Source organism: Calidris pugnax, unplaced genomic scaffold (assembly GCF_001431845.1).
Source record: "Calidris pugnax isolate Ruff unplaced genomic scaffold, ASM143184v1 scaffold44, whole genome shotgun sequence".
NCBI lineage: Eukaryota > Metazoa > Chordata > Aves > Charadriiformes > Scolopacidae > Calidris > Calidris pugnax.
Window position 1 is genome coordinate 12,713,316 of NW_015094506.1, and position 16,304 is coordinate 12,729,619.

General features: G+C 38.0%; 1 protein-coding gene across 1 annotated transcript in view; it reads left to right on the forward strand.

Moving 5' to 3' along the window:
* Positions 1 to 16,304, forward strand: part of KITLG (KIT ligand) — a 51,614-nt gene that overhangs the window by 23,431 nt on the left and 11,879 nt on the right. The window contains exons 4-6 of the mRNA XM_014963307.1: positions 1,730 to 1,843; positions 10,330 to 10,392; positions 14,998 to 15,177. Of these exons, the coding sequence (XP_014818793.1) occupies positions 1,730 to 1,843; positions 10,330 to 10,392; positions 14,998 to 15,177 (357 nt within the window). The remainder of the gene's footprint in view (positions 1 to 1,729; positions 1,844 to 10,329; positions 10,393 to 14,997; positions 15,178 to 16,304) is intronic.

The following is a 16,304-nucleotide window of genomic DNA, read 5'->3' on the forward strand; positions in this document are numbered from 1 at the left end:
TCAATAATTATTTGTACAAATATTAAATTAAAAGTATTTCTAAATGCTAGTTATGTTGAATCAAGAGGCAGTATCGAAAGACATGCTGCATATTGAATGTGTACTGTGCTTAGAATATTTTTGATTTCTTTGTGTGTAAGTCTACCCATCATCATGTTCGATAATGTGGCATCGGAAGGTAGATTAGGGAAAGCTTAGTGCAGGCTCCACTGAAAACAGGCAGTGCTGGCTTGTCGCATCCGTAATGGCCCACTTCTGCTGTCTCGGTTACCTGATCTGCCTGAAAAGATGGCACAGGAAGACAAAAATGAAAGTTGCCTGCCTGGTACAGCTGGCTAAACCGTCGTACCAGTGCCAGTGCAAGAGCTAGGTGGAGGAGGCTGGGTTGTCTTTTCCAGCAGCAGCCCACACTGGTTTTGTCTAAATGAGCCAGGAAGTCATATTCTAAGAAAGCAAATGACCAGTTTTACTTGAGATGTAAGATACACATAAGATTTAAGAGCTAGTACAAGAGAGAGATTTACTTGTCATTTAACAGCTCTAGGGTAAGTACCTGGCACTGTTCTGTCATGCTTCCCGAGCAATCTTTATTATCATGCTTTCTTAGCCCCTCCAGGTTACTATAATGACACTTAATCTTTTAAATCTGTGATTTTCTCTCTCAGCTTTCCTAGAGAGCTTCGCCTATGTTGTTTGATTTGCTTTGGTCTTAAATTGAAAGGTCGGATAGCATTTGAAGGCAAGGCTGGAGACAGGAGCTCTCTGCCTGTCACAGGGAACAGGTGAGGCTGAGATGCATCTTGGTTCATGCAAAAGCAAATTCTGGTCTCAGTCCTGCCCTCATGGAGTCTCAGGAGCCTGCACAGGCAAATTCCATACTTGCAGTAAATGTACACCATCATCGGCCCCTGCTGACAGCTTTAGTCAGCTGGCACAAGAAGCTTCACAACCCGAGGCAACTTTTGATTATCCATAACTTAAATGCTTTAACATTCTGGAAATAAAGATCTGCAGCTTCAACTTGGCACAGGGCTCTGTGGGAAACCAGCAAAGCACAAGGAACAACAGAAGGCGAGGAAGTTCAGGCAGTGTAGCCAAGGAGACACCCAGGTGCATTGCAGCTAGTTCTCTGGTGCTTTTCTGGCTGAGTCTGACAAGCCTGTGTGAGTACATTGCATTGCTGCTCCTGATAGGATTTAGGAAGGGAATGTAGTGCCAAAGCCAAGCTGCCGGTCCTGAGAGGCCTTAGAGAAAATATATTGTATTGCCTCTTGAGATCTCAGTGTTTGGGCAGAGTCCAGTTGTGGTTTAGCTAGCAGTTTAAGTACCGAAATGTAATGGCTGTAATTATGAACTTTCTTTTATATTGCTATGGTCTGGTATCCATTATCATCCATTACCACATCAGAGGCACAGGTTTATCAATATCTTATTGGGTGAATGACAAGTATTTAGTTAGTTTTATGCTGCTGCTGAAGAATACTGCAGAGTTTGTCACTTTCTCTTAGTTGGTATCTGTAAACTGTGCAGAAACTCACCTAAGCAGGATCCGGCTCAAGTAATCTGGTGGCTCACTACCAAGTTTTCCTTTATTACTCTGAAGATGAAGAGTATTGTTGCATCTAGACTTTGTATATGAAAAAAAATTACTACAGTCTCTTGTTACTTCACGTTTGGAGATTGCTTACTTGGGATTTCTTGTTTCTTTTCTGTTTTTTTTACTAAATAGACTTGGATTATCACTTGCTTTTGTCTTCAACTACTCCTACTTAATCCTCTTGTCAAAGCCCAGAGTTCCTGCGGGAATCCAGTGACAGATGATGTGAATGACATTGCAAAATTGGTAAGTAGCTTTTATTTTAAATTATTCTTTATGTTAAACAATGATCAGTGGCTAATGGCACTTACATTTTTAGAGCAAAGTTAGCAAATCTATGTTAGAACCAGCAGAATATGAAAAAAAAGATGAATAAGTCCATTAACATCTGTCACATGATCAAAACCAAAACCTTTATTGCAGAGAATAGAGAATAGTTTCAGAGTTCATTGAAGAGGTGACTTTTTTGAGCAAGCTGGAGTGTATGTATATATGTGTTTTCCTCCCTCCACACTTCCATAAAAATTATCTGTTGTCTGGCATCAGATTGCTTCCCATACAGATGAAAGGTTATTGTCTTTGTGTTTCTGATTTGCGTGGCAAACACGACTGAAATCAAGCAGAATTCTTTACCTTAGGTGTATGAGAAACTTGTGCCATATATAAAAATAGTATTAAGCATCGTTGTAGCAATCAAGGCAATAATGATTGAATAGCTCCTACAGTCTGTAGGTGTGAATGAGCCACACTCATTGCGTGTTTCTCTTCTCTGCTTACTGTACCTAGAATTTTAAGTCTGAAGGACTCACAGCGTCGTAACAGAACTGAATTCATTTAAGTATATTTTACCTGTTACTTAATTGAACATTGCAATAACCTCAAAAACTGCATCTTCTTGTGTGAAGTCAGTTGGTATTTTGCTCTACTCCACTGAGGTCAGTGATTATGCTAACTTCCAGTAGTGCAGGCTGTACCACCAAAGTTTTTAGGAAATAATACATACTGAACACTTAACAAGTATACCTTCTTCTACATATTGATGTAGCTGAATATTATGGTTTCATTATGAAAAAAAAGTTTCAATAACCAGTGTTAATATTATCAAACACTTAATTTGGAGTTCCTTGCATTTGCTGCCGTGGCAGTGTTCTTAACTTGTTTTCTTTGGACGTTGTTATATACATTGGCACATAGTATAAATCTCTGGGATGCTCTGTAGTCCTACTCAAATGCTTAGTGCGTTAGTCCCTTTAGGCAGAATTCTGAAGTATTGGCATGTTTATTCAAGATAATATTTCATCTCTTGAAAGAGAATTAGGCTTTGATTTAAACCTGTTGAAAGCATGATAGAACAACAGAACTCCTGTGAGGGCTGGTGAAATTGTCTGATACAGAGTTAGCAATAACTTTTTGTCAATTATGTATCCTCAGAACAAACACTTTAACTTTCCCTCTAGTACAACTTAAACTTCAAGAATGCATGAATGCAGGTTACAAAAATTTGCATGCAGCTTGAGCAACCACACTTTCCTTTTCAGATAAATTAGGAAAGAAACCTAATATCATAAAAATTAGGTTAGTCATTAACTTGACTGTGACTTCTGTATCGTGTTCCTACATCTTCCTCTAGACTAGTCCAGAAACTGCAGTTCTTGCAGCACTATGTTTCCATACCCCCCACCCTCCTCCACATCCCCTCTTAGTTCTTCACATGCAGCGTGGTGACTACTTCCCTCCCGCACCCCCTAAGCATGATCTCTGCCTGGATGTTTTGAGCTCTTGCTGGATTTATACCCTCTTTTGCTTAGGCTGCTGGCTGGGCAGGAAGGACTTTGTGTGGTGACTCTTGTGGTCTATGTGAGGCTTGTCCTAGAAAAAAACCTCTGCCAACCATCCAGCTTGCACTGGGCTTCTGCTGCTGGCAAGCCTGAGCAGAGTGGGGTAGGACTGAGCTCCTCCCACTCCTCAGTTAAGACGTGGTACGATCCTTCTCCTGACTTACAACTGTACCTTTCAGATCTCACCACCCAATGCAAAATTTGGGTGAAGTTCACCAGCAAGTTCAAAGATATTTTGGCTTGGAGAAATAACAGAGAGATGCAGAAAACACAAAGCCCAGACACCTGGATTCTCTCTGTTTTGAGTTGAGCGTCTGAGAATGTTTTGAGGAAAGTTTGTATCCCTGTTTTGTCTGTATTAATATTTTCATAGCTTTTTCATGTGGAAATAATTTCTGTAAAGCCACTTGAGAATTGAAAGGATAACATGGAAATAAGTTTAGTATCTTACATTTAGTATAAGAACTCTTGGTTTCAATTAAACTAATTATAGTGCAAACTGGTTATTCTCTTTTGAAATGCTACACCATGACAACTTGACATTGAGAACAAAATGAAAAAAAAATATAATAAGGTTTAAAGTACTTTTAAAACAAAGTATCATTAGCTGACAGTGTGAATACGAGAATGGAGAAATTCACAGATAATATTGGCAGATCACATTACTTTGCTAAAAAGTACAATTTTTTTAATGCGATATGGAGTATAGCCTTATTACATACAATATGGACTCCAACATGATTTTGCTTAAAAATATAGTTCAGGAGATTGTTCAACTCTTGTAAATTACTATAAATGTTTTTGTACCACTTCTGCTTTTTGAAACAAAAGTAATGGTATTCTGATGACTTACATCTTCAAAATTAGGCATAGCACCCATAGGTTGTTGGGTTCTTTATTGATCCTATTGGCCTTTAAAAGTCTTATTTCTCTGCTGATCCAAAGAGTTAGTGCCTATAGGACATGGTGTCTTTAAATGTCCTCCCCTTTCACACTGAGAACAAATTGTAGCACCAAGGATTTCACAGCAGCTAATGTTACGTATACAGTTTTGCCCATAGTTATTGTGATGGTATCCACAAGCTCTTATCACACTTCCTCAGAGTGGTATGATAATTGTTTCTAAAGGCTCTATTCTCAGCCACACTGTCATGTTCTTTAATCCCTTTTGTCCACAGTCATGACTATAGTCCAGTGTCTGTGTGCAATAAACTTGACGTTCAGTGGTAGTACAAAAGTCCCAACAGATTGGGATATTGGCCTCTCTTACTCCTGTCTCATCACAAATGCTCACACATCAGCTTAGATTCAGTATGGCCTGAATCCTCTACTGAGGCAGATCATGATCTCTTTATCTCCCAAAAATGTTAGGCTTCCCTGGGCCTTTTCTCCTCACTGTAAATGTGTATCAACATCTCTCCCCAGCAATTCAAGTCTGTAACAAAGGTGTCCATTTTGGCTCTTGCCACTTCACAGATCCTTGCATGTTCACTTTTAAAACCTCCAGGTTTTGTTTCTTTTCTGTCACAACAGAAAAAAAGTGTTTTTGTATCTCTCTGTCCATACAAATTCACTTTTCTTCCAAATTCTTGGTGGATAAAAACCCAGCCTACTTAAAAGCCTTTTTCTGGCTTCGGCTTCTATAATTTTGTCCTTCTGCCTATTAATCTGCTGCTCTGACCCTGCATCTTCTACTTACTTCCTTCAAGCTGTTCCTGCTTTTTTTCATTATCAACAACAAGCTTCTTGGTTTTGTCTCCAAAGGCACTAACCATTAACACTGCTTGTGATATCTTAACACATGCTGAGTTTGCCCTGTTGTCCTAACTTCTACTCATTATTTTAATGGTATCTGTTATGCTGCTCATGGCAACAGGAAGCATGTTCCTTGATGAACTTCAGGTATGTTCTCATCCAGTTCCTATCTCATGCTAAAATTCTTTGCAGCATGAAACCATGTCCCTCTTCATTCTTTTTCCTACTCTGTTCTTCCTTATCTCTACTGCAGTTCACCTACCACTTGCAAAACAGTGATACAATTCCCTACCAAACTCTTTTGCCTGTAGCTTGGTACAACCTAGTCTTCATTTATTTGATTCTGGGCTTGTTGTTCCAAGTATTGTAAACCATATTTCACTGGTAGGAAACTTCTGTGCATGGCTGTGGCTGGGTTCTGCTTGACTGTATTGTATTCTAAGAATATGAGAAGAACATGCCTCAGTCAATACTTTCTGTGAAGATAGACCAGGGATGTCTACTAAGTCTAAGCTGTTGGAGAACAGATAAGGCACGCTATGCAGTGCCTGAAAATGTGGGTCATTTGCTTAATCAACTTTGTGTTGAGTAATAAATTGAGGGCAGATGTATGGTGTAACTTGTTTTCAGGGATGTTAATCTGGATTTTTCACTAGCACCATACTAGACTCATACCAGAAGCTACAGTTGGAAAGAAAGACCAGAGTCAGTTACAATAAGCATGAATAAACATCAATAACAAAGAGCATTAATCAACTTAAGACCAAACCAGGCAGGTATCTGTTCATAGAAAAATGACTCATATTTTCTGTAGATTAAATTTATTCAAATCGTTACAATATAATTTTGTCATATGCAGAATGTGTCTTAAGTAAAATGATTTTAAGAAACAAAGAACAATTGCACAATCCTTTTTTGTTGGTTTTCTTTTTAGTAGTGAGAACTTTAAAAGAGCAGAATTTCATACCTATAGAGGATGAAAGTACTTAGAGAGTATTCATTCTGCATTACCAATCACTTGGTGAACTCCTGCTTCTTTTTTAATGAAGATGTCTGGAGGGAAACACATTACTCGATGAACAAATGTTCTGTGTTATGAAACTGTAATTGCAGCACCTGTCAATAAAGCCTGTCCCCATTGTTCTTTTCAGCACAGTAAGTCAGCAGAAAGCTGCATTGCTGTTAATGGGACTCTGATTTTGCATAAGAAGTAGGAATCTGTTGTATATATGTTTGTTAAATATGAGCATCAACTGCACATATAAGTAGAATTTTCACTGAGCTGTGCAGTATGTATAGAATGTACCTACATATTTTGGTTTTATCCACTGACAAAACTGAAGATATTCACTTCTTCTTCCATGATCTGTTTCTCTAAAGTAATTTTTTTTCTTTTGAATGTTGGAAGCCCAAATAATAGTCAGCATTTATTGACCAAGTTGCATGTTGGAGACATGCTGTTTCAAACACTTTTCCTTCACATTGCATCTTTGCTGGAAATGTGTACTTTACACTCTCTGCAACATTTGATATTTATTTTTAAATGGATCTAACTCTCCTGAGTGAAGGGGTTATAAAAAATGATCCACTGTTGTTATCCCGCAAATAATCTGCCACTATGGCTGTAAGAAGTGTGAACGGAAATCGTTAGCATGTTGTCGTAAGCCAAATGATGAAGATTTTATTAACTGCTTCATTAGCAGATGAAATAGATAGATTGCAGAGACGATGAACAGAAAGTGGAAGCTCCTGCAGGAAAAAAAACCCCAAGGATAAAAAGAATGGAGATGGAGAGGCATTAAAGAGTAGGAAGGGGGGATGAGGAAGTGAGAAATACGAGGTAGAAATGGTTGCAGAAAGGAAAGTATGGTTTTCCCATCATATGCCTCAGAGTAAAAGAAAATTCCCTGACAATGGTAAATGGTAATTTTTTTCTGTAGGGACTTACTTTATCTTTGATCTGTTTAAAAAAAAATAATAGTGATGTCTATGCTTGTCTCCTTAAAATTCTCAGAACAGTCACAATAAAGAAACTTTCCAAAAGCAGTAGCCCTCTTTTCAAAGCACTTGACTGCAGAGATAGGTCATCTCATTTCTGTTCTGCTGTTGCTATGAAAGAGTAGCGTATGGAACTCAAACCACTTTTACAACAGCCCTTTTTCATCTCCCCGTCTGTGTGACCATGAGCATATTTTAAAAGTATATTTGGGTTATGCAACGTTAACAGTGCTGTATTAAATATTCAGACCTCTGTATGTCAAAAGGAATATTACATTCCCCAGTTTGAGATTTTGTTACAACTGGGAATATATCACTTAATGTTGGTTTTATATGGGTTTAAAGACATAAGATTGTTCTTCACCTCTTCTCAGAGCCTGATAGGATTTCTACAACCACACACACCCACTAAATCAGAGAATTTTTTTCTGGCATATTAATGGCAATGTAGGGTTATTTTAGTTCTATACGTTACTTTCCAAGATTATCAGTTGACGTTCTCTATAATCATCAAAACTGTTACTTTTTGTCTGAACCAAGGAAAGTCATGTAGGCAGGTGTTTTGTGGCCCCAAGATTTATCACTGTACTTAAGGAGTTGAGTACAGGAACCAAGAAAAGCCATTCTGGGGCTCAGGGAGTTTCACGGGATGGTCGCTTTCCATCCCCCTTTACTTGGGCAGCTCAGAATCCTCTTGTCCTCTGCTCCTTGTTGGGACCCGCAGTAGTCAGGTACACAGAGCCCTTTCATTGCTTTCAGGATCATTTCAGCAGTTGGAAATCAGGTGGTTGGTTTTGGATTGTAGTCTTGGTGGTTAGTCTGCAAGGAAATTTCAAGATTCATTTCAGGAAAGCAAGACAGTACAAAATGCACCGATTTAGTAAAAACACATCCTTCATTCTTACATCAGGGGCTCTACCCTATTTTCTGTGCGTGAGTTGGGAAGTCCAACTGGGATGCAAATATAACTCCCTCACTTGGACTGAGCTCCATCATTTACCATCAGCAGAGCATCTGGCATGTGGAGTTTAATCAATAAAACTTTAACAAGTTGTTTCGTCTTGAGGCAGGGCATATATTTTGTGCTTGACACCCTCCCCCCCCAGTGATCTTCATTTTTAGTAGTAAATTAAAAAATATCTTTTCTGATTCACAGTCTGTCAAGGAGAAAAATATCTGAGGCTGAGCTGTATTCTCTAGCTTTGTTTAAGAAGCTGTAAGAGCTCTTGGGCAGTTACATTTTTTTTTTAACTGTGCATGAAAAGTGCTTGACAGGCTCTAATGCCAGTAAAGTAGATTGTATACATAATGCATATCAATTCTTGTAGTGTTCATTGATTTGGAACAAATTTAATCTACCAGTGACCTTTCTTAAAGAACGATGCTTTTGCTGACATTGCTAAGTACTGAATCCCTCTAGAGTGAGTATGGGAAACTTTGCACATACAGTAGCATCTTCACTATCTTTGCCGCTTGAAGTGCAGATAATCCAACCTCTCTAGGCACGCAAAGGAAGCTGGAAAAGAAACTGGATTATCTCTTAATGTGTCATGATGTCAGGATGTTTTTAGAGGGAGGAAAAATATACAAAAATTGTGGATAGGGATTTAGAATAAATTGGATGCTCTAAAGAAAGAAAGAATGTATTCCAATATTTTTCATTATTTATAGCATCTTGAATCAACTCTCAAAATGCCAGGTAAATAGAAATTGATATAGAGAATTTTCATGGCACTTCTGAGACTGCTGCTTTGGGAATGTGTAGATGTAAAAATAAAAACGAAAAAAGAAAATTGATCTATGGAAAGGAATGTACCAGGATCATTTGGATAAAACTTGTTTTTTTAAAGCTGTAGGAGAAAGAAAGCTAGATGGCACTGAACTGAAAGATTGTCACTCAGCCCACATTGTAAATAAAAAAATGTTTGGAATTCACTAGTGACTGTGCATAAGTATTGTCCTTGATTACTTCTAGAACCATAACATTTTGAAATTTCTGTTTTAATTTTTAATTAAAACTAAATTTTAATTAACAAACAAAATACTACCTAAAAACTGCACAGGAAAGAAAAATCCATGTGCTGGTTGCTATAGCAGCAGAATCAAAAGCAGCCATAATAGCATGATCTTTAACCTGAATAAGTAGGAATACTTTGCTGAAAAAAGTATAGATTGTGGTTCACTGAAGGAGTTATGTTTGTGATATTGTCTTTTGACTAAACAGATTTCAAACCAGCATGAGAAATACCAATTGAATCTTTCACTGATAGAAAAGAAAATAGATTTGCTGTATCACTAAGCATCATAGAATTGGTAAACCTTTTGAAAAAAGTACTTCAAGAGATTGTTGATCATGGTAGCATTTCCCGCTTCATCTCATCCATCAGCACATTGCCCAGATGACCAGCTATGTCTCACCGTAGTGTTGGATCCCATCTGTGGGAGACTGCATTGTATAATTCAGTGAGAACCCTTCTCCCACTCCTTGTCTTTGCTTCAGCACACCCCATACTCACCCACATCTGCAAATCTGTGCTCAACATCTGTGGAAGCTCTCCTTTGCCCCAGGACATTGATGTGATATAATTATGTTGCTCATCATTAGTAATAGGCACAGCTTCAAAGTTGAAGTTGTGCTCAAGTGTTTTTCTGACCCGATACGTAACTAAGCACAAGGCAAAGTATTTCTTTAGGTTCAGCTGCTTGCTCAAGTTGCAAGTTTTTTGAAGGAAAACAGCTTAGAGAGTACTGGGTCCTCTACTGTTTGGAGTGGTTGGGGTTACATACAAATTGTCACATAAACACTTCAAAACATGCCATTAAAAGATGAAAATCCAATGGAGTTTCTGCAGTAATGAATAACCTCAGATCCACATTACTGACTTTAATTCTGCTGCGAAGGGGTAACATTGAACATGTTCACATTGGATCTGGGAATGTTACAGAGGTGTGGAAAGATGCTTCACTTGTGACCAAATCAGAGTCAGTAGCAGTTCCACAGGAAACTGAGTACGTAAGCTCTTGCACCTGGTAGGTTACTAAAATTCGTGTTGAATACTTTTTAGGTTGTGTTGAATACAGTGATGGAAATCAAGTCTTTGTGTAGTCAGTAATAACATTTTTATTGTCTCTTTATTGTAGGTTGGAAATCTCCCAAATGATTATATGATAACCCTTAAATATGTCCCGAAGATGGATAGTCTGGTATGTACAACCACTTCAAGTTAATGCCAATGAAATAGCCCACTGAAACCAGTAATGTTTTATACATAGTCCTATGGCTTAGTAAGTTACAGTTAAATAATAGTTCTTTCACTTTTCATATGTTTCACAAGTATTCATTTAAAAGAAATTTAGAGAGATTCCTGCAGTCATTTAAAACATTTTTAATTACAAGAATCTTAGGAAAACATTTCTTCATCTTAAATTTTTTAACACCTTCTCTGGAAAAAGTCAAACGATGGTATTATTTCATGCTGTCATTTGAAAATAGTCGCTTTCTTAAAGTAGTTGCTTTCCAATTGAACTTTGGAGTATACTGTAGAATGTCGTCATTTCAGCTAGTGGAAATGCCATTAAAGTACAACAAATACTGAGTCGCCAATAAAGAGAATCCTAAATTGAGCAAATGGTAGCATCAGTAACTAAATAAGCCATTAGAAAGTGAAGGACATTATTTTATTCAAACATGTTTTGTATTGTTCTTCCTATATAATCCCAGAGTTAATACATAGAGATATTTTCAAATAAGAATCAACTATCTTCTTTAAAATTTTATAACATTTTGTATTAAAAACCTTTTCATATTTTCTTATTGTTTATTCCACTAAATATTTTTGATGTTTTTCCTTAATTTTAAAAAAGTAGTTTTAGAGTGATGCATTGAAAATACTCTCTTCATTGTTGCATACACTGCAAGAAATAGGAGAGAAGGAAACAAAGGGAAAATAGAAATTATGCTGAATGCTCTACGGTACTATACTAGTACACACACAACTGCAAGAGTTTTAAGGAAAGAAAAAAGTAAGAAAAGGACTAGTTTGAAAATTAAACTGAAAAATATTGTGCCTGTCAACAATGAATCATTATACAAATACATCAGTAGCTGGAAATCATCTGGTAGATGTAAGAAGCTAGATTTGTGTCTGTACAGAGTTTCATTATGAAAATCCAATTTGTGTGCGATACGCATACAAAAATGCACCCTATCCTAGAACATCATAGCAAATTCCCTGTTGATATTGGAGAACAATGCCAGAAGCAACTTTTTCTCAGTCCTGAATAACAAAAAGATGGCTGGAGGAAAAGGAGGCTGCGGGAACCTGAGCTGTGAGGCTATGAGGAATTATGCAGATCTGGCAGCGTTCTTATGAGTTTTGTTGGAAACGTGAGGCTTTTACTAGAGCCTTAGAGTACTCTAGAAAAGTTTAAACTTGATTCCTTAGACAGGAAGACTCTGCAGAATAATGCAATAGAAGTCAGGTGCTAGATCGTGGCAAAATTTCCATCTCTCAAAATAGCCAATACCCAGAGAAAAAAAAAAAGTAAGACTGGCTGGCAGCCACTGTCCCCTGGCTGCGGTGCTTTTTGACATTCAATTATTTTGGTGCCTGATGTAAGATTCACGTCTGTGGAGGAGAGCCATAGCCCAAGCGCTGCTCTCCAGCCTCCAGGATGAGTGCAGCAGCTGATGGTTGAACTGGATCGGGGCTGTTCCCTCCACTGCGCTCCTGGGGCGGTTGGCACTGCAGATGAAGGCATCCAGGGAAGCTTGCTTGAGCAGTGGGTCCTGGTCGTTCTCACTGCTTAACTCTTACCTCACTCCGTGGTTCAGTTTTGGCTGGCAGTATGCAGTTTCTTTTCTATAGTTTAAATGCCATGTCATCTTGCTGCATCATATCCAGAAACTTAGGTCCAGTTTACATTTACGACGAGCAGCCAAGAAATAAATAGGAAGAAGAGAAGCTTAGAGCTGGGATTTCCATATTCCCTGTGCTTGTACACCACTTTCAGTCACGGTGATGGAAGGTGCAGCTCTTGGCCCCATGCCTTCACAGGAGGAAGTATTCAGCAGCATTCACATCCCACTTTGCCAAGTTCCTCTCTGGGGATTTCAGGTTGGGTTATGCATACCACAGAAAAGGCTGGCTGAATAAGTAGGTTTTTCTCTGGGTTCTACAAGGCCCTTGCAAGCTGGGAAACCCACGGCTTTGCATAAGGCGAATGCCCTTTGTTCAGCTCCGAAACGATTAAAACAGCGCTCTGCAATTTTTTTTTTTTTTTTCAATAGATTTCAATCTTCAGTGCGTGCATAAAGTGGGAAATGTACTCGAGGTAGCAAGCCTCAAATGTAGATGAGTAAAGGTAGGAAGGCAGGGTGAGCGCAAAGGAGATGGGAAGGCAGTGTAGTGCATGTAACAGGAACAGACTGACCCGATCCATTAAACAGAAGGGTTGTTGCATTATGCACTAGCTCAAGGCACCTGAATGGCTCTAAAAGTGGTCTTGCATAGAGTGAACTGTGTAGTCTAACCTGAAGGTTAAAAGGCAAAGGCGACAGCAGCAGAGGCTGAACTCAAAAAGGGACATAAACTTGAAACTTTTAGATAGATTTAGAAAGAAAAAGCTAAATGAGGACTACTTGGAGTAGTACAAGGCAAGTCAGGCTTGCAGTTGCCCTAAAATGTAAATCTTGGTCAAAGTTTACACAAAAAAGCAGAGATGAACCTCCATTTCTCCTTGCAAGCAACATCACATTTTTCAATTTCAACAGTTTCATCCCTGTGTTTGGTAGCTATTGAGAAAGCAAGCAGTTGCACAGCTTGATATTACTGAAAAGAATACTTGAAGCTCTCGTAAAATACAGCTTTGTAGGTCAGAACGGTTCAGTCAGAGGAGACTCCCACGCACATGCTAAACCGTGGGAGCAACAAAATAGATTCCCTGCTGGAATCACCAAATGCTCACTGGGAGAAGCAGCAAGCTTTTGCTAGTCCCTGCCAGAGGAGTATGCACACCCACAAAACCTCAGAGGAAAAGGGTTTCCAGATTTGCAGTTCAGGGAAGCACAGAAGGTCTGTGTCCATGTTCCTACACCAAAGCAGAGGAGAACGTGTTGTCTGTCTTGTGAGGGCAATGGGACATGGCACAACGCATGCTGCTTGAACAGAGTGCTTTTCAACAAGCTTTCTGTGATTTATTTGCTACTGCCTCTCCCCTCCCATTGTTGTGCTTGAAGGAAAAAAGGGAAGCAGAATCAAGCCAAACGCCATCCATTTCACATTTTATTTCATACTTTTATAAGTCATTGTTGAGGTAATTACAGAAGGTGATAATACTGTCTTTCCACTTATTATCAGTGTGTAAGAGAGTTGTACACAAAAGTGAAAAGTCAGGTGGAGCTGAACAATGTATTTACATTCGTTTTTCTAAGCCTGGAAGCCTAATAGTCCAGTTAGTCTTTGAAAGCCTGAAGTGTGTTTTTCCTCATCAAAAACATTTACACATCAAGGCAGAACAAAACCTGTGTCACCAAGAAAGTAATTTGTCACCAAGTGATGGTATTGATACTACTGAATAAGGGATTTTTTAATAAAGAAACTGTATACAGGTTTATGGCAGAAATTGAATAAAATGAGATGAAGCCTACAAGTGGATACAAAGCTAAATATTTCCCATATGTTGCAGAAAGTGGAACGGATGGATTTGGTAGATGCTGCCCATCCACTGGGCAGCAAATGGAAACTGATTTAGTGGTACTGAGAGTACTTAGGAGTTGCTACGCCAAGGTCTTCATAGCTGACAGTCTTTAATGATCCTGAGACATTTTCAACCACTGAAAAATAGCTTCACCCATAACATTTACTATTAAAAATTCAGCATTTATTGGGAAGGGATTTCCAGGTACATGTTGCAGTGTGGCTAATGCATTACCCGTATGTTTCCCTACCATTTTAGGGTTTTTCCTAGCCTGGGTGACTTTTTTATTTACTCAACTACTGTTATGTAAGTCTAAATAAAAGGCAGCAAGATGAATGACCAGGTTTCAATCACATGGACAGCTGTACAAACTTTATCTGCAAACTAATTCCATTGGCATCCATGAAAGGATTTGAACTCTTGCAGTGGTACAGAAGTGGCGGATACCACAACAGGCTGTGCAGACCTCTTTCGTTGACAAAAACTCAGGCAAAGAATGACTTTTAGATCTATAAACTGTTCCCAGAATGGCATTTAGTGAAAAGGCTGAAGAGAAGGAATTAATTGAGCTAACTAGTTTAAATGTGGATAAAAGCATACATGGATGTAATGCAAAACATTTATGGAAACCTTCCTCAGAAGAGATTTAAATCAAGGATCTTTGGGGTTAACTGAGTCATGTAGGGTGACAGTAATAAATTAACACTGAGATTGGTTTAAAGAAAGTCTGAAGAAAATTGTTAAAGCAGTAATTATTTAAAAAAAATAAATAGGTTAATGAAAGCATGGAAGAGGGTTCATGGTAGTATGTCCCAAGGCTCAAATTCTCAACCGACTGATGCTTAGCATTCATTAAGAATTTAATGAAGGGACAGAATTTAACAGGCAATCATAAATATGTCAGCATGAGTGAGAATAGAAATTTTACCAAAAGGACTGAAGACAAAGTTGGCCACACTGAAGAAGATGAATTTTAATTTAGACTTTCAAGATACTTTAAATTGGAAAGAGCAGTCTAATCTACTTTTGTGCATTGAGTTGCTTAACCAGTTTTTGCAAAAGTCTGATATTTAATCTACCTCCTTTGTTTCTCTTTTTATCCTCTGACAGCCTAATCACTGTTGGTTGCATTTGATGGTGCCTGAATTTTCAAGGAGTCTACATAATCTTCTCCAGAAATTTTCAGATATTTCAGATATGTCTGATGTTTTAAGCAACTATTCAATCATCAATAATCTCACCAGGATAATTAATGATCTTATGGCATGCCTAGCTTTTGATAAAAATAAGGTAATCTTATACAGAGTTTTACTTTTATGTTGGATATTTTTGTATGAACTTTCTGTTGCACAGTACTCAGTAACAGTTTAAAAATGTCATTAGATTTGTTCTCATTTCTATTCCTGTAACATCTGAAATCCTACTTTGTTTAGAAATGCACTGAGTACACTGTGCTAATGTTGGCTAGTCGTTATCTCCTGTTCCAAAGGAAAATAACTTACAAGGAATTACAGTATATACAATGACCTGTATACAGTTATTTAAGTAGTCAAAATGTAACCGTCATCTTTAAGATAATTAATTCATTCTGGTCTGTTTGAAACTGGCAGAAATCTTCCTTGTGCATCCAGTTTAAATTATTCATTTTGCTGGTGATCCTAATGTAAATTTAAAGATGATGTGGTTGAAGCTATTAATATGCTCTTACTATGTATCACAGCTTTGAAAGCTTCACCATGGTTTAATAAACTTTTTTATACAAAGACATAGCAAAGACTAGAGGATATCGGCCTGTTTCCATGTGTTTCTGGATGCCAACGGCAGCTGGAAGGGTTCCAGGGGGCTCACTCAAGAGATGTCTGATTCTCTTGTGTGAAAATGATGGGGGAAAAAAAATTAACTTTATAATCCCTTACCCAGCTCTAACCAGTCAATCAGTAATTAGAAATAGGTTCTGTCTTTAAAGGTTGTGTCCCACTGAACAAAATGGGCAAAATTCATCATGTTCTGTAGGGCAAGGATTTCATCTTCTGTATGTGTTTATTTTTGTCAAGTCCTTAGCTGTTGTAATTGCACTTTTTTAACATCCAGAATGAATCAAATGGACTAAACCACTCTATCATTTAGAGTAGCATAACCTTGTAACCTTGTCATATATTGGCATTATATTGCTGAGAGTATTTAGACATTCCCTACCTTTCTATTTCAAACTGAATTCTGTCCAGTATTCAATGTATCTCTTCATTATATTTTTTTCTATGTGTAATTCAGAGAAACAGCTAGCTCATGATTTCCTCAGAGAAGAATGATCTTAGGTGTAGTACTTTCAGCATTAAACATAAAATAATTTTGAAGCCAAAACTGGGAAGTTTTCCTTAGTACATACTTAACCCATGTTCTTACCATTGTCCCCCTTT